This window comes from Debaryomyces hansenii (assembly GCF_000006445.2).
Source record: "Debaryomyces hansenii CBS767 chromosome A complete sequence".
NCBI classification, from domain to species: Eukaryota; Fungi; Ascomycota; class Pichiomycetes; order Serinales; family Debaryomycetaceae; genus Debaryomyces; species Debaryomyces hansenii.
This window is the reverse complement of record NC_006043.2, coordinates 428,263-451,025: the sequence shown is the minus strand read 5'-3', so window position 1 is coordinate 451,025 and position 22,763 is coordinate 428,263. Positions and strand designations below refer to the sequence as shown.

Below are 22,763 nucleotides of genomic sequence, written 5' to 3'. Positions count from 1 at the left end.
CCGAGTTTCTATTACACCAGTCATAAGGCTTCTAACGCGTTTTTTGTACGTGCTACAATTCTTTCCATCTGATTTTGCAATCGATTATATCTTGCCTCGTTCAAGGCCCCACAAGCCCATAAGCAGTCATGTTACATTTATGTTGAAAATACACTATTGTTCTTGTCCCTCGGCCGTGTATCTTTTGCGGTAGACGATTCTCTGACGCATGTCTCCATCCTAGTTTGCGACGCCAGGGTATTCCGTGCACATGAAGAGGTATCTGGATGCACGAGTTCCAGCTTGACGGGACAATGCGACATACAAGTTGAAATTGTACAACAATGTCGGACTGGTTACTTGCTTGTGTATCCATGCCGTGTACCTTACGTTATCAGAGAAAACCCTAGTCATGTAGTGTGTTTTACTAAGCAGTGAAATTTAGTGGTGAAATTTAGTTTGATTATACTCGTAACTGTTGTAGGATGTTCTATATATGTAGTTTCAATGACTTTAGTGTGTGACAAGCTGTAGTATCTAGTCATCTAATAGACATCTAATAACCTAACAATCGTATTAACTAGTTATAATATTTCAACCAATATGACCAATTGGTAACTCTGAGAACCAACTTCGTAGCCATACCTTAAACTAATCGCCAAGCGTAAACATCACTACAGATTGACGTCCATTACATCGTATATAATTGATCATGTTGGTCGTTTCTAGACAATAGCAATAATTTCGATATTCAGTTAGCTTCGTCAAGGCTAATAGCCTCCTTGGGCAATACGCGGTATCAAAATTTTCTCAAAATTTAAATAAGCGCAATCCGAATCAACACAAGTATTTCTTTCTAAACATACAATTATTTGAAGGCCACTACAGGAGGATATCCTGCAACTAACAGTAGATAGTCAAGATGAGAAAGATCTGGAGTCAGAGAAAAGAACGGGACAAAAGAAAGAGTTTCATGCTGATTTACTCAAGCAATGAACAACAAGAACACGAAAAGCCCAGCGGCGGCCATGGAGAAAGCGATGGTTTAGATGATCAATCCACATTGGCCAATTCAACCATCGGAAGCATACCTGAAAGTTCGGAATCAGATTATACAGTGGGAACCAAGAATTCGGTGAGATCGGTATCAACACTCGCAAAGAACGACTACGATCAACACACAGTAAAGAACGCATGGCTCAATGTAACGGTAGGGACCAGTTCAGTGCATGATATGAGCGAAAACATGTTGAGGGTATATAGAGCTGAATTGAAGGGATCACATATGTACTTGTACAAGCCAATGGTGTTGAATGCCAGACGGTTCCAGCTCGCCGACGCGACAGAAGAGGCCGATCAACATCCGGATATTTTCAACCATAATAATGAATCAGGGGTGCTGGAGCAGTCTGTAGCGCAAGAAGACACTCTGAATGAATTCCCGCAATTGACGTTCTTCAGGATAGACATGGCACACCCGGGATTGAAGTATGATTTCGACAGACGCCAGTTTTTACTCGACTCGACGGTCGAAGCCCTCGTGCACTTCTTGTTGTTTCAAACCAACTCTCTCTATACTATATCTACAGGCCAATTAATAGAAACGTTGCCATTGTTTCCTGATTTTGGGGCGGTAATAAGGTTGGTTTTATCCTTTTTAACAAACTTATTTGACTCAAAACTCAAAGGAGAATTCAATGCACAGATAATGACTGAAAGAATATTACGATTATTATCCAACATAGAAGAAAACTTCCAAGGGTTTTTAGTCAGATGTGAGGTCTACCCTATTATTTTGAAAATAATTGAAGTTTTATCAGATAACTTGCAGCACGATGATATTGTACATAAGGTACAAGCATTTAAAACTAACTTGGTGGGAAAACAAAATTCTATAATCGAACTGGTTACCTATGATCTACCATCTGAAAATCCTTTCCATGCTTTGAATTCCAATGTATTTATTAACGACATTAATGTAATTGATTTTTCCAAGACAATCAATTTTATAGACTTGAACTTTTTTAAGAATTGGAACTCAAACATCGATAAATCATTACTATTATATTCATCACTTAAAGATAACAGTGCACAAGACTTTTTCTATAAAAAAAATCCATTAATTTTTGATAATGACCATCATATTCACTATTTGTCACGTTTACTTATAAACCATATGTTCATTGAGAATATCAGCGGTAAAAACAATAATTTCTTAGAAAGAAAGGCCAGATTGATTGAGAAGTGGATCGACTTGGGTTGTTTCCTTGAAAAATCTGGTAACATGTCATCATGGCTTGGTATTGCTTCAATTATATTATCACAACCAATCTTGAGACTAACAAGAATTTGGTATCTCGTTTCACCAGATTATATCAGACTATTAAAAAACGATTGGTCGCCTGTTTTATTTGAGTTGGACAGAAGATTTCTTGTTAATGGTTCGATTAATAGTGACCAAATCTCTAAAACTTCTGATAGTTTGAATTTAAAGTTTGATGATTTTACTTCCAGAGATTCGTACCATATAATGGCACCAAGAGGTTTGGGTAAGATTTATCCTAAAGAAAATGTAATACCGTATTTTGGTGATTTAATCATGAACAATCATTCCACCGATATAAATGAGTTGGAATCTATATGGAAAAGAATTAATTATTCTTTTAACAGATGGAATGAGTATTTGTCAAGCTTAACTAATTATGATGAAATTATTAAATATAATGATGATGTATTGAGGAGATATGATAATATGGGCTTTATCTTTTCAAATGAAAGTTTAAACCAGGTCTTATACTTAGGAGTTAATAGTGACGATACTAAACCCTTACCTGCTAAGTATAAAGATTCGTCTTCTTCCAATATTAATACTGATTTGCATAAAAAATTATTAAAATTGATTGAAGTTAACTGTGATTCTACTAATTTAGAAAAAATAATGAAACTATCATTATTGATGGAGCCCGAATTACCAGAATCGTACTTGAAAGTGCCTATAGATACCCTGTCTGCTAATTCGGACGGTCCTAATGCAACGATTTCCAGTATATCGATTCATTCTAACGATTCGCTGGGCTCGTTGAATACGCCGTTAAATGACAGTAATATTTCTTTACCATCATCACAACAACAATCTTTAGGAGATGATCGGGCATCTAAGATTCCAACATTCAATAATAATTATTTCAAGATCGCACTAGCGAAATATGATGATTTACTTTTGCAAAATATTCTGTCAGAGCAGAAAAGCAAACTTCAAAGCTTAGATTCTTCAGTAATAAAGCATAATTTTGTAATTGATGACGAGTTGACCTTACGTGTTGACGATTTTGTGACTGATTTGGAATCATCATTTATCAACTCATCAACTTTGCAGGGATTAGAAGATGACGATGATGATGAAATCCCCGGTTTAGGAATTGACGTAGATGATATTTTGAATTCAGATAAATTCAATCATATTGACATCAATGATAATTCAGAACCTACGATTCAAAATGAAGAAAAACCTATTAATAAAAATAAGCGCTCCAAAAATTATAGTCTTATTTCCAGTGATTCGTCGAAATTTTCTCCACACAGTGGTTACATTCCAAAATATGCTTCTATTGATAGATTAATTGATTTGTTATTAATTGATGCAAAATATTTTAACGAAAATATTTCCATCAATTTGTCAGAATACAGATTTGTATTTTTATTGAACTATAATTCTTTCATAACCACTAAAGAGTTATTGGATAAATTGTCTCACAGATTCATTAATTCAAGTAATGCAATTATTTCAATTATGAAAAAATTATACCTTATAAAAAATGGAAATGTCGATATTCAGCTGCAGCTCGAATTCCCAAACTGGAACCTCGACACTTCTGTCAATATAAATGAATTAGGTAATGTTGACTATGAGGCTTTGCTAGAAATTCAAACAAATATTTTAAAAGTATTAATTGTATTGATTAATAATTTTTACTCCAACTTTGTGAATGATTTAATTAATAAAAAAATATTTATTAAATTATTGAAATTGTTCAGCAATGAAATTTTGCAATGGTATAATTCAAATAAGATTGATTCACACCTAGAAAAGGCATTCGAAAATTTAGTGAAGTATTACAAGAAATTGAAGAAGTTATTTATTAAAAAGACTTACAGGCCAATCGAAATGCTGAAGTTTGACGAAAATCTTATTAAAGAGTTCAGATTTAGTAACTCGTTACATGATGTTCCAATTAATAGAAATTTACCGGGCCATAAAAATTTAAATAAGGTGGAGAAATTTTTACATAAATTCAATAAACTATTGACTACATTTTATAAGTTGATAAAGACAGAAGATTGGATAAAAATCTATAAAATTTTAGAGAACCAATTCGAAAAGCATTCATTGCTAGGCTTTAATCTCCAAAAGGCTTCTACTAACGATGATAACATGATTATCTCGAACATCTTCAATTTCTTCGAATCACTTTCAGATCCTCAAGAAAAGCAATTAGTTTTGAAACAATTTCCGCTAGTTTTCCGTAAACTTTTCAAATTATACTTCAAGTTTAGAAGTTATTTGTTAATTCAACTATCTGATTTGAATATCACTGTTGATGAACGATTAGATCGTATGAAAACATTGTTACTTATGCTTAAGATTTCTAAAATGAAAATGAGTGACAATCAGTTTGTTTTTGAGGGCGACCAAGATAACATTCCATCTTGTATTGAAACCGCAATTTCTAATGTTATTTATTTGCCGGAAAGTAGGTTGTTTGCCAGCTTATGGATAAAAGCCTCGATGAGTTTAAATGACGATTCATCAAATTTATCATTTGATGATATCAATCTGTTATTACCTACAAATATTAGTGAAGCTAACTTTGCTATTAATGAACCATTGTTACCTTGTTTTGGCTGGATAATTGAGAATTTAATCGAAGCGAATAAATGCCCAAGCTTTCATAAACAAATCATTAACTTCAATAAGAGATATTTGATTTACAAAATTATTAAAGAATTGTGTATTGAAGACATTGATGGACAAGAATCAAATGGATTCAATTGTCATGAAAACAGGGAATTTGACTTCTTATTGAAATTGGATGAATCGCTAGTTAATAGGCAAAGAATTAAAGACTTCATTGTTGGACAAGATAAAGAAAGGTCCAGGCTATTCCGGTCTGTTTTACATGATCAACATAAGATTCTAGCATTAGATAATAAAAAGAAACATATGAGGGATGGCAGTGGTTCAAATATGAGCATTAACCCTACTTCGTCAATGCACACCTTGTCAAAGAAGTCATCGAGTTCCAGCTTGAGGCGTCAATCCTTGTCTTATAAGTCAAATTCATCTTCGAGGTTTAAGATTAGTGGAATATTCAGTAAATCAAGGCCATTTTCTTTAAATGCATCAAGTACATCAGAAAGGATCATAAGTTCCAATGAATTGCCTAATGTAGAATCATATGCTGATCCAAAGCAAAAGGCATTTTTAATTATCCCGTTGAAAAACAAGAAGATCTTCCCAGTGTATTCCTTGCCATTCGCATTCAAAATCGATTCTGATTCTCCAAATGAGGATTCTTTCTTTCAAGCACCTAATGAGAGTGAATTGAATGATTGGCTCGTCAAATTAAATTACGCTAATCGACACTGGTTTTATTCTAAGAATTTAAATCTTAAAGCTAATCATTCTTGCAGTACATTTGGAATTCCAATTGAAGTTGTATGCAACAGAGACCAATCATTAGTACCTAGATTTTTGGTTGTCATATTTGAAGAGATTGAGAACGAAGGCATAAAGGATACCGGAATTTATAGAATCAGCTCGTCAGTAAGTGAGTTAAATCATGTCAAATCTATTATTGATAAAACCGGAACTATAAGCTTCAATGAAAGGGCTTATAATCCGCATACCCTAGCAAGCTGTGTTAAATCTTATTTTAGAGAATTACCCGATGCTCTATTGATTGATCAAGTAATCGAAGGTTTTTTTACTCTAGAAAAAGAATCGCCTGAGAAATCCGATAGTTCAAGTGTTATTGAAAATTATAGGCAAATATTAAAAAACCTATCTACCCCAAACTATCAGACTTTAAAATTATTATTAAAGCATTTACAAAAAGTTTCACAATTCAGTGAACATAATAAGATGACTGCATCAAATTTGGCTACCGTAATTGGACCGGCCTTAACTGAAGCAAGCAATTTAGATTGTTTAATCAACAACTTTGGTTTCATGAATTCCATTTTGGAGAAATTAATTACTAACTATGACTATGTATTCCAAGATGGATCGTAAGTCATGGTTCTACTATATATGCATCAGGACCCTTTTTTTTCTTTTAACATTCAGTTCACTTATTTTACCTAATTTATACATAACGAAATACATATTTCTGGTTTGAATTCTTTCATTTTCTCGTATATATTTAAACATATATTACTATAATAACAGTTTCTTCGTTGGCTATTTACAATCTAGTTAATGTTTCTTGATAAACCCATTACTAATTCCACTCTTTCTCTTATGGATAGCTCCTAATTTAGTATTAGACTCTTTCATTTTCTTCCCGACATTTTGGTTCATGTTCTGGTTGAATTCTTTCCACCACTCACTAACCGTTGCAGGGGGTTGTTTTGCACCAGGAATCGATGCTGGAGCCACAATTGGCGGCATTTTGGCAAACTTACGGAAGTATTTATTTCTCAACACCAAAGCCTGGATAAACGAAAAGATTGAATTGGCCGCAAAATACAAAACAACGGCTGCTGAAAGTTCCTTAGTAATAAAGATAGAAAGAATTGGAACATAAGTCATAACCTTCTTCATCATTGGATTCATGGCAGCTGCACCAGTTTCACCACCTAATCTTACCATACTAACAACTACAGCGGCAGAGATAATTTGCAATCCACAGTATGGATCGACTTGAGTTAAATCTGCGAACCACGCATTACCCTGGGTAGAAAAGCCTTCAACTGGGTGATTAGCCATCTTTCTTAACCCTTGGAAAAACCCATAAGCAATTGGTAATTGTAATACAGGGAACATCTGGTGCGACATATGCACATCATTATCTTTCATTAAAGCCTTTCTTTTGTGAGCAGCCTGGACTTGTTCCTGTGGGTTTTCTGCTTCTCTTAATTCCTGCATAACTTGATCCAATTCAGGTTTGATTTTTGCCATTTTTGCCCCGTTAATGGATGCTTTTACATATAATGGAAACATAACAGACCTAACTGCAACAGTTGTAACGATAATTGTGGCCCACCATGGTAAACCTGTGTAGACATGTGAATATTCTAATAAACGTTCAATAAGAGCAGTTGGCCCGTACCCTTGTGCTAACCCGATGGAGTCTAAATACCCTAATTGATCTGATGTCATGTCACTGACATATCCTGTAGGGCTTGCTTGGTGATCAAAAGATGTTAATTCATTTTTGATTTCTGACACTTTATCAGCGATTTCACTCGATTTGGTGGAATTAAAACGAACCGTCGAAGTTTGGTTAAGAAAAACCGGTGTTACGGACAAAATATTAGGTCTTAATACATTTTGTATTCTAATGGCTCGTTGCGACCGAGCCATGCATGTCCTGAACATATTTTACGTATATCTCTGTACTAAATGACTGTTCTATTATGATTGTCAATACTTGAAGAATTTTTCAAATAAATTTTGGTGATAATCGAGATTATGTAATCGAGAACGGTACTAAATAATTTTTCAACTATCAACAAGTACAACTCTGGTTAGAGGCCATACAATAGTGGGAACAAAGGATAGATTTCGTAAAAAGACTCCCCGATTGAGTTAACAGGTGATGTGGTCCAGGTACCTCCGAAAGAGACTTTTAAAACCTCCAGTATCAAATATAAAAAGGACATATAGTGAATTATGCCAATCTCACAACTACAGAAATGATAAGACTTATGGTCAATACTACGACAGGTTCAATGATGTAAAACAAAATCCAGATCGTAATTCTATTAGAAGTATACTTGACAGTGCTTTTTATACCACTCCCATCGATAATAACGACTCATATCTCATGAATGATTTCCTTGAAACTATATCCAACATTCCAAATCATTATCATACATACGTACAAGAGTACTTAGAAAAATTGAACAGAAATGAAATAAGAGATTGTCTTAAGCAAAATATTGCGCTCCAATTGCTTCTCAGCAGTAATAATTCTGATCAAGCAGAAGTTTATCAATTCATAGTCGAAAACTTACATCACAAATTGAATGTCAATTTGCTAGAGATTTTCATATTCAACCTTATAAAAGCAGAGAACATAAGTGCTGCTACTACTTTATTGCATATACTTCTTGACAAGATTCCTAACTTTAATTTGAGTAATGAATTATGGTCGTATTATATATCTAAGACCTGTGAATTGGGGCATTATCTTGGATCATGCTTAATATACCACGAACTTATAGACAACCATCAAACTCGTTCTGGAGAATCAACAGGCATTAATTTTCAGAATAGCTATATCCCTTTTTTGGTTGCAAATTCATTGTTAGAGAAATTGGGTCTGATATTCCTGAACAACCGTGATCCTATGAGAATTAACGGCGTATTAAATTACCATAAGCGGTTTTACTCGTATTCAGGGCATGCAGATACTTACAAGTCGTTAAGGTGTTCACTTGTAGAAGCCTACAGTAACGAAGGTAATTTGGGGGAAGCCCTTAAGCATTTTCGTACTCTCGCATTTATTTTCAAGGGGCATAGGAACTATAAGAAGAATGAAAGCATTTCAACGCCTAAAATGTCTGCATTTAGTCATTTTCGCTGGAGAAGAGACAATATCAAGAACAATAATTATGATTCCATATCCCAGGTTCCTGATAAAATAAAGACAAGCCTAGATTTTCAAGAAGAGGCATCATCAAAAGAGTTAAATATGAAATTATTCAGGCCCGATGAAGAAAGAAATGTATATACATATCCAGGTCATTCCTATATTCCTGTTGTCGATGGATCGTTGAGATTAAGCGATTTACCTTATTTTCGCTCATTAATAAACTCAAATATTCAACATTTAATGAACAACTCCGGACCAGAACGTCTCGATTCGTTAATGAACTATATATCAGGATGTCATTTCATGCTACACATATTTATCAACTCGTGCTTGTGTGAGTTAGGATATATAAATGAGGCATTTCTGTTGTTAGTTAAATTACCCAAGATTTATCCAAAAGTTTATTCAAATGTTCTTATTCGAGAGGAGGACTTCATTTATCTATTTGAAGCTTGCAAACATAGGTTTAACAGCCTTGATATTGATAGTGATTATACCCAGTTTAATGAAGCTGAGCAAACATACCAGTTACTTCATGAAATAAAACTATTTCAGGAGAGCGTCAATCAGAGAGCAAACGTTAACATGTTTTCAATGAAACTTCATGAAATTTTCATTTCGACCATGTTATCATATCGAGGTATTACTTTAGAGAAAATACTGGTTTACTTAGACAATCTCTTACGTTTGTCTACGGTTAATAGTCCAATTACCATTCTCATAGATGAACCACAATTCAATAAGTTGAAAAGTCTATGCTCAACTGCAAACGAACTTAAGTATTCTAAATTAGTTCGCATGAGGGATTAAAAATTATTCCTTTTCATTATTATAATTACTATTATATCATTAATATTATATACATGTAAATAAGCATTGTACATAGCATTCGTAAATTAATTATCACTTCTTGGGTCATTCATTTTATGAATCTTCACATCTTTACTGTCCAAATCACCTACTACTGCAATATCTTGAGGAGTAATGAAAATGGATTGAGACTTCGGATATTTTCTCAATTCACTTAATAAAAGCTTGATACTAATAGATCTATTTACCGAGTCCATGAAAACATCGAATTCATCCAATCCACGTACTTTAGAATCCATTACTTTCCAAATAGCTAATAATAATGCTATTTGAGTAAATGATTTTTCACCACCTGATAAGGATTCGACTGTTCTTTTTTTAGAGTCGCCTTTGGTTTGAACTAGCATGGTTAAACTCTTCTCGCCAAAATCAAACTTCAACTCACCTTTAAACCCTCTTAATGCCAAAGATCTTTCAAAAGAAGAAGATGCTTCGTTGATATTCTTTAGAATTGTTGTATGTAAATAATTAAATCTACTATTCAAATCATCCGATAATGATCGATAAATTTTATCTAAGTCTATTACTCTTTCTTCGCAGACTTCCTTGGTGTCCTTATTTGTTAATAATTCTTGTTGGATTTCCTGATAAGACCTTCCAACTGATTTTTCGGCTTCTTTGACTGCCTCTTGAGCCCTTTCGTATTCCGTGCTAATAGATTCATTGGTATCTTCGTTTGTTATATTAACTTGAGTTCTTGGGCATTTACTTTCTGCATCTAAAACAAGAGGAGCTAGCCTTTCATTACCCTGTGAGATCTTAGTTTCACATACAACCATTGCATCTCGCCGTTTGGAAGTCGTCATTTTATAGTGCTCAGTTTCCGAAAGCATGGCCGATCGTTCAATTTCACATTCAACGAGTGCCTTCTTGGTATCCTCTTGTAGTTGTAGTTGCTCTTGTATTTCTTGTTTGAGTTTCTTCATATTTTCTCTTACCGTGATGAACTGCGAGCGATCCTTCTCTAAGTCCTCATTTAATGATTCTAAAATACCCTCTTTCTGAGATGCCTGAGCTTCGTCTTCCGCGATTTGAATCTTCAAAGCTTCAATTTTAGATAAATCACCATTTTCGTTAAGACTATTTTCAATTTTGAAAAGTTCGTCATTTAGCCTTCTAGTTTCTTTTTGAATCGTTTCATATCTATTTTCTAGATTCTGCTTTTCGTTCTGTAATTTCATTTTTATTTCTCGTTTTCTTCTTTCTAACTTATGTATCTTCACAATTTCCTCATCGACTTGCTCATCTGTTTTCTTAATATCGTTCGTGCTCGATTGAGATTTGTTAGATAGTTTATGTGGTTCATTGAGTCTGTAATAAATAGGGTCAATCTTGAATGTATTTCTGTCACCACTTGATCTTTGTCCTGATTTACTATTCAAAAGAGAATAAACGTTCAAGATCTTGGGATAGGTAACAAGATCTCTAGCTCTATTTCTATCGTCGCATATAACATTCTTCTCGATACTGTTTAAATCAATAAGAGTGTATAGTACATTCTCATTTTCTATAGATAAAATGTCTAAGAACGTGGTATGGCCATAAGCTATTCCATCTTCAAAATTAAAGCTTTCAAACCTTCTCGTAATGATATTCTTATTTATACGATATTTTTTGAAAAGATCACTTAAAATTTTCCTATCATGTTCATCACAAACAAGAAAAGAATCAAGAGTCTTGCCGATCGAGGCATTTATCAAGTCACGCCAATCAGAATATTCTTCTTTGACTGAGACAAGTGATCCAATTGGACCGATAGGCTCTTGATGCCATTGATTTATGGCCTTAATATTGGCTAGCAAATGAGTTATATTATTTCCCCACGGTGAATATTTATCCTTCTGTGATGCTAAGATTCTTCTTTTCTTTTCTTGAAGAGTAGATACTATCTCCTTGGATTCATTAACTTTTTTTTCGCAGTCTAGTAATTCTGAATCGTTATAATTTCCAGCTTCGTTTAGTTCGGATCGAACTCTCTCCCTTTCTTGGGCTAAATCTTCTAGTTTTGCTTTCAATTCACTTAAACTATCATTGAGTTTTTCTTTCGACCCGCCATTAATCTCGTCGATCCTTTGTTGTTCCTTGGCTATTATATTTTGGCATCTTTCGATATCTTTATGAAATCCCTCGATATCCTCTTCCCCCTTTTTAATCTCATTAATAACCTCATTAATACCGGATTTCAACCTTTGATAAGTCATTTTAATCTCTTGATAAGAGTCCTGAGATTCTACAATTTCCTTTGAGATAGCGATATTTTTCTCTTCCAATTTTTTCACATTTTGTTCACGTTGATTAGATTTCTGTTCAATTTCTTCAAATTTCTTTTCAATCACCTCAATATCGTGACTTGCTTGTTGTAACTGATCTTTGTATTTCTGAATCTTCTTTTCTATTACTGTAACATTATACCAATATATCTTAGCGTGAATAAGCTCTAAGTGTTTTCTTAAGGAATCGGATTTCTTAAATTTATTATACAATGAAGCAGATTCGTCATAATTCTTCGTTGCAACGTCTAAATGTGTCTTTGCAAGTTTTAACTTGTTCTGTACTTCAACGATATTTCCACTTGTTATTCTATAATTCTCTATAATATCATTAATTAAGGAACCAGCCATAAAATAATCATACTTAACCTTATCAGTCGTCAGAGTTAAAAATTCTCTTGCCTTATCTTGTGACAAAAACGCTAACGGGTTGTCGATAGCTATATTAAACTTATACAATATTTCATCTAAAACAGACTTTTTGGTGGATATAGTTTTAAGGTTTTCGGACCTAATGAAATATCCATTTGAACCCTGTCTTTGAATTTTTCTTTCAACAATAATCTTAGATCCATATTCTTCTGGCTTATAAGCTTCGATACCTTCGTTTCGAAAGACTACTGTCACTCTAGCGGTAGACTTCCCATCTTTGATTAAATTCTTAATAGATGACCCTCTACTGGTATCAGAAGCCTTAACCCCTAAGCCTATGGAAATACCCGTTAGTATTGCACTCTTACCCGATCCGTTTCTACCTATAATAAAATTTAACTGAGGACCTAAATTCAACTCAAAAGAATCATGACACATGAAGTTCTTTAAAATAATCTTTTCAATTACACCGGCTTTGGCAGGAGAGCTGTCAACTTGATCTTCATTTTCAAGCTCATCATCGCTATCTGATTCTGATTCTGATTCCGAATCATCTGACCCTTTCTGAGTCATTTTTCTTCGTTTACTTTCTAATATTTGAGACATATAGTCAGATACACTTTGTTCTCGCTACTTGGGTTAGTAATTTGATTCGTCGTCGATCTGCCCTGGAAATAACATACCATTGGATTAAACATATCACCACCTTCTTCATCTTCTTCTGTTCGCCTCTTGGTGCCTCTATACCCATCAGAAGCGGGCACCGTCATCTTAATAGTTGTGTAAAGTTTTGGTTTTATACTTGAACTGTTATCAAATAATTTTTCAATAAGCGCGTAGTGAAAATTAATGAGTAAGCGTGATGAATTGTTCTTATCAAGATATTTAGACTTGACAGAAGCTAGCACTTCAGATACACTTCAGATACACGTTGAATAGTAGTATTAATCTTCTCCTTCATATATACCAATTCATTTTATGCTAACTTCATTGGTAGCTCGCATGTAGGAAGAAGTATGTTGAAGTTGCTCATGCATTTGGTGGGCGGTTTTAACTAAATACCGGATCTCTACGAACTAGTTTGTTCAAAGGTCTTCAAGGTTTACCAAATAACCGGTACTTTTTTCTTATTGTACTATAAACCTTGAATTATAATTCCGATGCCCCTCAGGTTTTAATTTAGAGTATTAAGGTTTAGTGATCCTGTTCTTGTTTTAGAAGTAGATATTCAGTCTTAGGTAGAATATCTCCTCATAACTAGGCTATAAAGCATATACTTGGATTTACACTGGTTGCTTGTTCAAAGCCTTACGGTTACTTGATTCTATCGTCTACGTTAGTAGTAAAGGTACTAAAATGCATTAGGTGCGAATTTGCACCCAACTTTCTGATATTGTAGTTTTAGTCATTATAGACAGTAGAAAGGCTAAACTTCATGGATATATGCCGTTGATATATCAGTGTATATAATATTAATTAATAATTCTAAAGGTTAAAAATTTTAGCAAAAAAAGAAATGAAACAAATAATCAAACAAATTAACTACTTGTTGATCACAAGTCTTCCATTACACCAAACCATAACGCAATTTCTATCATCACCACAAAAGATCCATTTTCCCAACAAATTATGTATGCCAGTTTCTGTGTCTTTATTGATATTCTTCAAGTCAGGCACGTTGCAAGGGAAAATATCGATATTAGAATTAGCAGAGTTCAAGTTGATCAACTGAGCATCCCATCTCTTGCCTATGTCAAACGAGCCGATTATATTATCTAAACCCACTGCTTTTGCACCAGCCTGAGTTGCCATGTAAATCGCATCGGCCACGGAAAGCTTTGGGTCAGATGCTGTTTCATTCCTCGTTTTAATTGAGAGATGATGCGATACCAAGATTGTTTGTTTGATTACTTCCAAAATCGACGGACTGTATCCTCCAGAAACATCTGATCCTACTGACACATTTATTTTGTCTTCATACAAGTACTTTTTAACTGGGGCTTCCCCACTGGCAATAAACGTATTTGATGTAGGACAATGAGAAATAGAACAGTTTCTACTTTTAATTAATTTCCGTTCTTTCTCATTTAAGTGAATTCCGTGAGCTAATATTGTAGACGAGTTCAATAGCTTAAAGTTATCGTATACTGAGGCGTAATTGTCAAATTCTGGAAATAACTTTGCAACTAATTCAATCTCGTTGTGACTTTCGCTAATGTGTGTTTGAATAGACAATTCCTTGGTGGCAGCTAATGAACCTAAATATTCTAATAACCCCAGTGAACAAACAGGGGCGAATCTAGGCGTAACAATAGGTTTTATCAATTGTTCGCCTTTTGGGTTGGTATTCTCGTAGTATGAGGTGATTAATTCCATAGATTTTACACAATCATCGTGATCTTCTTGGTAAGTTTCGAAGACATCATTCGAGTCCATACACACCTTTCCTACAAACCCTCTCTGTCCAAGTTTTAAGAGTAAACGGGCAAATAACATCGTAGTATGAGGATCTATGGTGGTAAAGTATGAAGCACAAGTAGTACCATTTTCTAGGGTCTTCTTAATGATCTTATGGTATACATCATAAGCAAACTTCATGCATTCTTCATCTTTTGGGTTAGTAAATCCGTTTTCTAACTTGTATGTGTAATTTTTTAACCAATCCAATAATTGGCACCCCAACCCAATACCTACATTTGGGTACTGTGATGCGTGGATATGGGTATCAACAAACCCCGGACAGAAGAACTTCGTAGCATCATCAGAAATGTCGACATAGTGCAACTCGCTTGGATCGAGTTGGTTCCCCTGTTTCTTAAATTCCTGTTTAAAAAATTCGAGAGCCGATTGCCCATCATGATCGTAATTCTCATGAATGTAGTCAATTGTTCCCAGTTTATTGACTCCGACCAAAGTTTTAAGACACACCTTCAATTCTCCTAAATTAGGGGTATGTATAAATGTACCATAATATAAAGTGTATGGAATAGGCTTCATAGCAGCCATGTCAACTTCATTTGATTCACTCATTATATATAACGACTTCCGGTAAAAATCGAGTATTAGGTTTGAATAATATCTACCTTCCTATATTATCTTCTCGATATTAGCCTTCAGACTTGTCGAACGAAACACAATTGCCTATATTTATATAAATTTTGGTGAAAGTTTTGATAGTGAAAGCTCTTCGGATGAACCCGCGGAGCAGATCAATGATAACAAATTTTCGCTACTCAGTTAATAATAATGATATGCCACTACAAAGACATTTATTTAAGCATATATTTTAGAAAAAAGGTATCAACGAATTAAAGATATACGGAAGAAAGAAATCATTTTATGTAGTTTATAACAAAGCAACACCAGCTAAACCAGCTAAGATGGCACCAACAGAAAGACCTTGGACATTAGCACCGTCTTCAGATTGGGTTGGGACAACTGGAACACTTGAACCAGATGTAGAGCTGGAGACGGTGGTTGCAACACCAGCCAACGAGGTGGATTCTTCGTCGTCACTAGCAACTTGCGAGGAGGCTTGTGTTGGGGCAGCTGAACTTTCGTTGGAAGCAGATTGGGAAGAAGCTTCGGTGGTAGAAGCAGCACCAGAAGAAGCAGCACCAGAAGAAGCAGCACCAGAAGAAGCAGCACCAGAAGAAGCAGCATCAGAAGAAGAGGCCGCACTGGAGGAAGCCTTGGTGGAAGAAGAAGCTTCACTGGAGGAAGCCTTGGTGGAAGAAGAAGCTTCACTCGACGATGACGAAGAGCTGGAGTGGCCTTCACAAGAATCTTCAAATGCTGACTTGGCACTATTTGCATCTCCATCTGGACAGATGTCATCTAAACACTTCTTGACATCACTACCCTTGCTAGAGCAAATACAAGATAAATCATTTAATCCAGTACAATCAGACTTCTTTTCAACCTGAGCAACACAAGCTAATAAACAGGCTGGTGGAGCGGCCAATGTGGTGGAAATGTATGATGCTAATGCAACTAAGGTGGTAATCTTTAACATGGAGGAAGGCATTATTGTATTGTGAGCGATAGACTATTCTATGATACCTAAATCAATTGTTTGTATGAAAAGAAGGAATATATTCAATGTTTTCTAAACACTTATGTCCAATTGTTCCCTATAAATCAAAATAAACCTATTTTTAGTAATTATTCCACGACATTGTCGCAGAAAATTTTCAATGTATACGCACGATATTGTCGCACTCCCTAACGGAATCACTTCTAGACCTTGTTTGGATAGGTCGAAATTCAAGTCGAATACTTACGTAAGTATATTATACCTTCCATGAGGTGTGTGGTGGAGGGAGGGTTCAGTGGTGGATGTCCAATTTTGTGTTATGTAATCTTCTGACATGAACTCGCACCCCGGACTTCTAGAACGTTTTCTTGCTCTCCTAAGTGGATCGCTCGACTGGCAAACCGGGTACCACATTCAAAATGTATAGATCCATACACCAGAACCCCCAATCTTCCAGTTTCACTCAGTGGGTGGGGCTTGGGGGGAAGGGGATATTTGGTGGTCATATTATTATATAAGAATGCGATCTATCAAGCATGCTTAGTCAGGCTGCGACTACCACCGGATGGCTGCACTGAGATCACTACCCTCATATAGTAACAGAAGGTCGAACTCACCAATGTTTGCCTTGAATACCGCTAGAACTTGGACCCGCAAACTTCCGTTTAGCGCTTTACGCAAGATGTCCATTCCTATGTTACTATCCATGACAAACGGGATGCGAGGGGTTGTGTATACCCCCGGAGGAATAAGTAAGTACTGATCCGGTTGTACATGGCCCAATTTGGTATTCTCATATGAAGCTTGTGCCTGGTATATTTTGACGGCTATTTCAGCATTTTCGAGAGGGTTGAAGAGTGTTAGCTCCAATTCGGATGAAAAGATATGGATGGTGGCATCAATGAGGAAGGGCGACTGGTGTTTGGGGTGATGGTCGAGTGGATGGGGGAGATTTTGCACCCGTTCGGGCGAGAATGATACGTTGGGTACTTGAATATCATTGATCGCTATCTGAGATAAGAACTTGCTAAGTCCATGATTGTTCGATGAGGAGGTGTTGGTACCCTCTACTGAGAAATAAAGGTCCTCGTAGCCGGAGATAAACTCGCCAATAAGGAATTCCAACAGAACCTTGCCATGGGTCGTAGTTGTGTTCAAATTGAGATTGAAAGTCATGTTGAAATACTCACCAGTTTGGGGAATCAAGATATCGGTTGTGCTGACATTCCCGATAATGGTATCGTTGTATCTGAGTTGTAGCGAGATGGTGTCGTCAGGAACGTCTATTGAGATATTCGTGGGATTCAACAAGCTACAGTCAATCATCAACCTTAATTCTTCTTTACTCGAGTCAACGTATAAAATATTATCAACGGTTATGTTTAGGGTATCAATCACATCATCAATAGAGTTGATGGTTTCGATAGGAGGGTTCAACTGTACGCTGGGTAAAATTAGATGCTTCAAGGTAGTGGTAAGAATGGGCATTGATAATTCCACTTCATCAAGTATCATATCCAAGTACATTGAATCCGCTATATCATTTCCATTAAGTAGATTGTTTGCCAATGCGCCCAATCTTGCTGGTCCAACGCTATCAGCCTCGAAATTCGACACCGCTATATCCCATTCCAAAAGATTTTCATCATCGTACCTATGCAAGTCCATTGTGTTGTTAGTATTTGACCAACCTTTGATTAAGGTTTCTGATTCATCTCTCAAAGATATGCTGTTTTGAAACCTAGGAACTCCGAACGTAATGTCAAATATCCCTGGAAACGTGGTTATCATGGAGACATTAGAGCTCAACGCATAGCTGAACAGTTCACGAGACTTTGGCGACAAAAATTCTAGAAATAGTGAGCTGATATCATATTCTTTAATGTAGCTCATAGTATCGTCCTGGAAATACGGCAAACTAACCAGTAGCTTATATCCCGCCTTGTTTAATACATATAATAGCCACTTTGGTAAGTTCTCTTGGTTATTTAGATTGTTCGACGCACTAATGGTAACTGCAGTTGCTTTACCTTTCAAGTAGTCCTGAACCAATTTATTTATTATGGTAATATTATTATCACAATTTTGTAGCAATTTATCTGGGATTTCCCTTATGAGCCCATTAACATCAAATTCCACCCGAGAATCAGGTTGTATTGATAAGCTCGAACTATGCCACTCTCCAAGCTTGACTAGTTCTTTATTACAGCCAGCAATAGATATATCCCAATCAATCGCCTCCAATTCGGCTTTTATAGGAAATTTATTATCCATACTAATTGTACTGTAGAATTCAATCTCTGTACTATTCTCGGGATTCTGTTGTACAGTCAACTTATCAAGCAAAACCGTTGGGGCTAAGTCTGTTTTATTCAAACTGTAATCAAGATAAAATCTAGCATTCTTTGTAGAATATTCGAATAATTTGGATTCAATTGTAGAGTCAAATATGCCAGTTAATTTCACAACAACTTCCTCGTCGTTTATTTCTTCGAGAGTATTGAGAAGCTCGACTATGTTCTCTTTAATCAATTCTGACTTACTTATAAAGTCAATTTCTGTGAGTGCATTATTTGCTATATCAACTTGTATGTCTGGTGGATAAATGTTTAGCACATGTAACGACTCATTTCTTCCTTGCAATGAGGCAAATAACTTAACAGCATCGTTGGGTATGACAATAACACTTCCAATGATGACAGATGCTAATTTCATAAAAAAGCGATAAAAATGATTACCAATGTTACCATAATGCATGGACACCGATCCTAGCACATGAAAGTCAAGTCCATCATTATTCAAATCCATTATTGATAAACTCTGAAATTTTGTATCAATGGCCAGCATCACCAAGCTGTCCAGCTGCTGAAATGTCAAGTAGAAAAAAAAGCCCAATCCCAAGAGTATCAATAGCGTGTAAACGAATGCCTTGTTGTTTTCAAAACTAAAGTACTCCTTTGCTATTTCATCAACTGATTCACTACTACGAACAACCAAAAGCGGTTGTCGTTCGTCATTCTCTTCATCCCCAAATGCACTATCTTCTGTATAACTTCTTGAGGTTCCATTCAGCGACGCTTCGATTGATGGGTATGATTCCTGCCTTGAATTAGAGGTCGGTTCGTTTTCCTCCAAGGGGACTCTTGTTAATGGTGATATCGAACGATTAGAAGGTATTGTCTGGGTCGACGTGTGGGGGTCATCGTTTGTGGTACTTGGCAAGTCTGTGCTTCTGACGTTCGAATCCATAGTATTAGAAGATGCTATATGTGCCAGTTTCTTACTAATGCTTCAGTTTACCGGTATATATAATGCCACAACTGAATAAATTGTCGTAATATACGTGTTTGTAGAATTGTTAAGGGTTTTTTGCGTCAAGATCTTTTTTACCGAAAATATACAGAAATTGGGACATATACATCGATCTTAAAACAAATGATATAATATTATATATAAAAGGTAAACATTGTAGTATACACTGGAGTAGTGAATGTACCGACATAAGTATAGTAAAACATAAAATATAAACTGAAAAAGACTGAAGATAAAAGTTTAAATATCAAACAAAGGTCATAATTCGGCCACCAGAGGTGTTTTTTTCCGAATTAACGTAAGGTCCCATGAGAATGGTCATGTTCCTGAACACTTGGATCAACGTTAGGGTCAATATTTGGATCCACTGGAGGGTGTTGGTGGTGCATGGCAGCAGCAGCAGCCACCGCAGCTTCAGCGGCCTCTGTATTGGGGGTAGCCTCCATTGCCGCAATCACCGCCGGGTCCTGGACCGAAGGCGTATGGGAAGCATCATGGTGGTGTGGGTGTACGTGTGGGTGAGGTACGTGAACCTGTTGGTGTGGGTGTTGGTGTTGATGGGCAACCATATCGTTTGGACTGAAGTTATTGACCGGGTTGGAATTTCCACGGTTCAATGGCTTCTCCACTAACGTTCTCGTATATTTTGATCTCTTCTTCTTGCTGGAAGAATTGACGTTAGGCTCTGGAGGGTGGTTGTGTTGGGGGTGAATCATTCTCAAGATCCATATTTCGCTGGTGCTGTTGGCCATGGGGTTCTGGTTTTGGAACTCGTTAAGCTTGTCGTCTATGTCTTTGTCAAGGGCATCGTCTTCCGGTTTCTTGGCCCTCTTCTTGTCTTTTTCGGGAGGATACAAGTTGGCCACCAACCGGTACCCACACTTGTTTCTCTTGGTGTACGCAACTCTCTGTCTCTTGGTGGAGTCCTTGACCGTCGTTCTGAACGACCCCGACCTCTCACATTGGAAATAAACCGCCTTCGGCTTCGACGAGTTGATCACAATCTTGCACTGTTCCTCGTCGTTGAGCACGTTCTTCACAAACTTCACCAACTCTGGCTTGCTAGGAAACGTCTTGATGATCTCATTTTCCATAAACTTCGACGTGAGGTACTGCCCCCCCTCGTAGTCGCCTCCCACATGCTGACTTCCTCCCACCGGTGGACCTACTGGCTCGTGCATCGGCGCCTGGTGCATCCCATGTTGCTGTAATGGTGGTTGTATGTGGTGCTGCGGTCCCATCTGGTGGTGTGGAGCCTGCATCTGCTGCTGCTGTTGTTGAAACTGCTGCTGCTGCTGCTGCAACATCTGATATTGCTGCAACTGCGCTTGTTGCGCCTGTTGCACCTGTTGCTGTTGAAAGTGTGCCGCCGCATTATAATGGTGCTGATGTGGATGAAACTGACTCCCATCGTCTGGATGGGCACCTGGCGCCATCATTCCTGAAGCCGCTGCAACTGCTACCGCCGCTTGATTATAATCTGGCTGTCTAGCAAGCTCATGTTGATGAGGATGAACCTGTTGATGTTGCGGATGAATAGGGTGATTATTTGTAGCTACCGTCGATCTTTCACTCGAAGTTGAAGGTCCCAGCATCTTGTTCGCTCTGTCTTATCTCTTTTCAGGTCTTAATGAACTATCTATTGGGTTGTGAATATAAACAACGCTCCTGCACATGTAGGGGTTTGAATGGGAAAGGTGTTGTTGACAAAAAATTTGGTGATAATTGAAGTTTTGCAGGTTAGTCCGATTCTGAGGATTTTGGGATAGTTTGCAGGTTAGAGCTTTCTGGTGCGATATGATAATAGTACCTAATAAATGGGACATAAATGATGGGTTTGGAGTCGATTTATTGGCATAGTGAACGTATAAATGATGCAAATCGATCGTACACAGATGCAAAATGTTGTGTCGGAGATACAGACAGAACATGCGGACCAGGAATTGCATTGGCTTATTTCTCAGGTGATTACACCGGAATTTCCCCAGATTATCGAGGCTCTCGGTATATGCTCGAATCTCATCTTGTACAACTCACCACAGCACCCCGACGCACAGAAACAGATCGAAAGGGGGCCGGAGATCAAGCTTCCGGTGTCGTCGTCGAAGCTGGAGGCACTAAAGGGCATAATTGTTCGGGACGGGGCGTATGTGACGCAGATGACAGTACAGTTGAAGGAGAGCCATTTCAACAAGATTTTGAACAAAATGACGCTTAAGAAGCCGGTGTTGCTTCCGCAGATCATTGGAGCCAAGAAGTCGATTGATGCGGCGGTGGGGCTCATTGAGCGAGCGTCTAGCGAGGTGTTGGACGACAATTGTGACCAGGAACACACCCGACTCATCGCCATGTTCCACCAGATGCTCTGCGAGATCCAGATTGCGAAAAATAGTTTGCAGTTGCCCACGGACCCCGAGCTAGTTTTTCCGCTTAATGTGACGCCGGCGTCGTCGTTCAGTCCCGTGCTCACCCCCAACATCGCCGTCGACTTGTACATCAGCCAGGCCGAGGTGTGTGTTGATCTCAAGTACTTGCACCAGGTGCAAGATCACCCATGGTGCGAGATCGACTCGCAGGGCAAATCGTACGTGGACAAGCTCAGGGACGACATGCGCTTGCCCAGCTCGCATGTCAGCCGGTCCCTGACCCCGGCGGCCCCCCAGCCACTCAACATGGCCGATATCGAGCAGAAAATCCACCAGTCGGCCTCGACCACCCCCGACGGACTGCGCTCGCAGTCCAACTTCGTCAACAACGTGTGGAACCACATCCTGTTGAAGCCGAAGCACGACCCAATCGACTACATTACAAAGTGTGTCACCTACAACAACATGGTGGTCATGGTTGGCAAGAAAATCGAGGTTTCTTCCCCGGACCCAGTGCTAGTGAGCGCCCTCACAAAATTAGATAGCGTCGAGTATCTCGTCAGCAGTTTCTTGGAAAACCTCCAGAAAGTGGTCGATTCTCTTCATCAGTAGTCGCTGGTGATATACTGCCCCCGTATACCCCCGTATACTCCGTCATTTCTATCGTTATCGTAGATAATTCATCAAATTACTATATAATCGTAGACCGCGGTTAATACACGCAGTAACATATTGCCAT

General features: G+C 37.3%; 9 protein-coding genes across 9 annotated transcripts; 3 read left to right on the top strand and 6 right to left on the bottom strand. All coding sequences in view use genetic code 12, as the record gives it.

Annotated features, from left to right (window-relative positions):
* Positions 1-901: 901 nt before the first annotated feature.
* Positions 902-6,271, top strand: DEHA2A05390g (DEHA2A05390p; the record flags this gene model as incomplete). Its single annotated transcript, XM_002769937.1, has 1 exon — positions 902-6,271. The coding sequence occupies one exon, from the start codon at positions 902-904 to the stop codon at positions 6,269-6,271; it is 5,370 nt and encodes a 1,789-aa protein (XP_002769983.1).
* A 183-nt stretch (positions 6,272-6,454) lies between these two features.
* DEHA2A05368g (DEHA2A05368p) lies at positions 6,455-7,579 on the bottom strand (the record flags this gene model as incomplete). The annotated part of the gene is made up of 1 exon (XM_456555.1): positions 6,455-7,579. One exon carries the CDS (start codon positions 7,577-7,579, stop codon positions 6,455-6,457), a length of 1,125 nt encoding a protein of 374 aa, XP_456555.1.
* A 220-nt stretch (positions 7,580-7,799) lies between these two features.
* On the top strand, positions 7,800-9,608 carry DEHA2A05346g (DEHA2A05346p; the record flags this gene model as incomplete). Its single annotated transcript, XM_456554.1, has 1 exon — positions 7,800-9,608. The coding sequence occupies one exon, from the start codon at positions 7,800-7,802 to the stop codon at positions 9,606-9,608; it is 1,809 nt and encodes a 602-aa protein (XP_456554.2).
* An 86-nt stretch (positions 9,609-9,694) lies between these two features.
* Positions 9,695-13,080, bottom strand: DEHA2A05324g (DEHA2A05324p; the record flags this gene model as incomplete). Its single annotated transcript, XM_456553.2, has 2 exons — positions 9,695-12,874; positions 12,994-13,080. The coding sequence occupies 2 exons, from the start codon at positions 13,078-13,080 to the stop codon at positions 9,695-9,697; spliced, it is 3,267 nt and encodes a 1,088-aa protein (XP_456553.2).
* Positions 13,081-13,852: 772 nt separating this feature from the next.
* Positions 13,853-15,340, bottom strand: DEHA2A05302g (DEHA2A05302p; the record flags this gene model as incomplete). The annotated part of the gene is made up of 1 exon (XM_456552.1): positions 13,853-15,340. One exon carries the CDS (start codon positions 15,338-15,340, stop codon positions 13,853-13,855), a length of 1,488 nt encoding a protein of 495 aa, XP_456552.2.
* A 316-nt stretch (positions 15,341-15,656) lies between these two features.
* DEHA2A05280g (DEHA2A05280p) lies at positions 15,657-16,337 on the bottom strand (the record flags this gene model as incomplete). Its single annotated transcript, XM_456551.1, has 1 exon — positions 15,657-16,337. One exon carries the CDS (start codon positions 16,335-16,337, stop codon positions 15,657-15,659), a length of 681 nt encoding a protein of 226 aa, XP_456551.1.
* Positions 16,338-16,901: 564 nt separating this feature from the next.
* DEHA2A05258g (DEHA2A05258p) lies at positions 16,902-19,595 on the bottom strand (the record flags this gene model as incomplete). Its single annotated transcript, XM_456550.1, has 1 exon — positions 16,902-19,595. One exon carries the CDS (start codon positions 19,593-19,595, stop codon positions 16,902-16,904), a length of 2,694 nt encoding a protein of 897 aa, XP_456550.2.
* A 356-nt stretch (positions 19,596-19,951) lies between these two features.
* On the bottom strand, positions 19,952-21,253 carry DEHA2A05236g (DEHA2A05236p; the record flags this gene model as incomplete). The annotated part of the gene is made up of 1 exon (XM_456549.1): positions 19,952-21,253. One exon carries the CDS (start codon positions 21,251-21,253, stop codon positions 19,952-19,954), a length of 1,302 nt encoding a protein of 433 aa, XP_456549.2.
* Positions 21,254-21,529: 276 nt separating this feature from the next.
* Positions 21,530-22,636, top strand: DEHA2A05214g (DEHA2A05214p; the record flags this gene model as incomplete). The annotated part of the gene is made up of 1 exon (XM_456548.1): positions 21,530-22,636. One exon carries the CDS (start codon positions 21,530-21,532, stop codon positions 22,634-22,636), a length of 1,107 nt encoding a protein of 368 aa, XP_456548.2.
* Between the last annotated feature and the right edge of the window lie 127 nt (positions 22,637-22,763).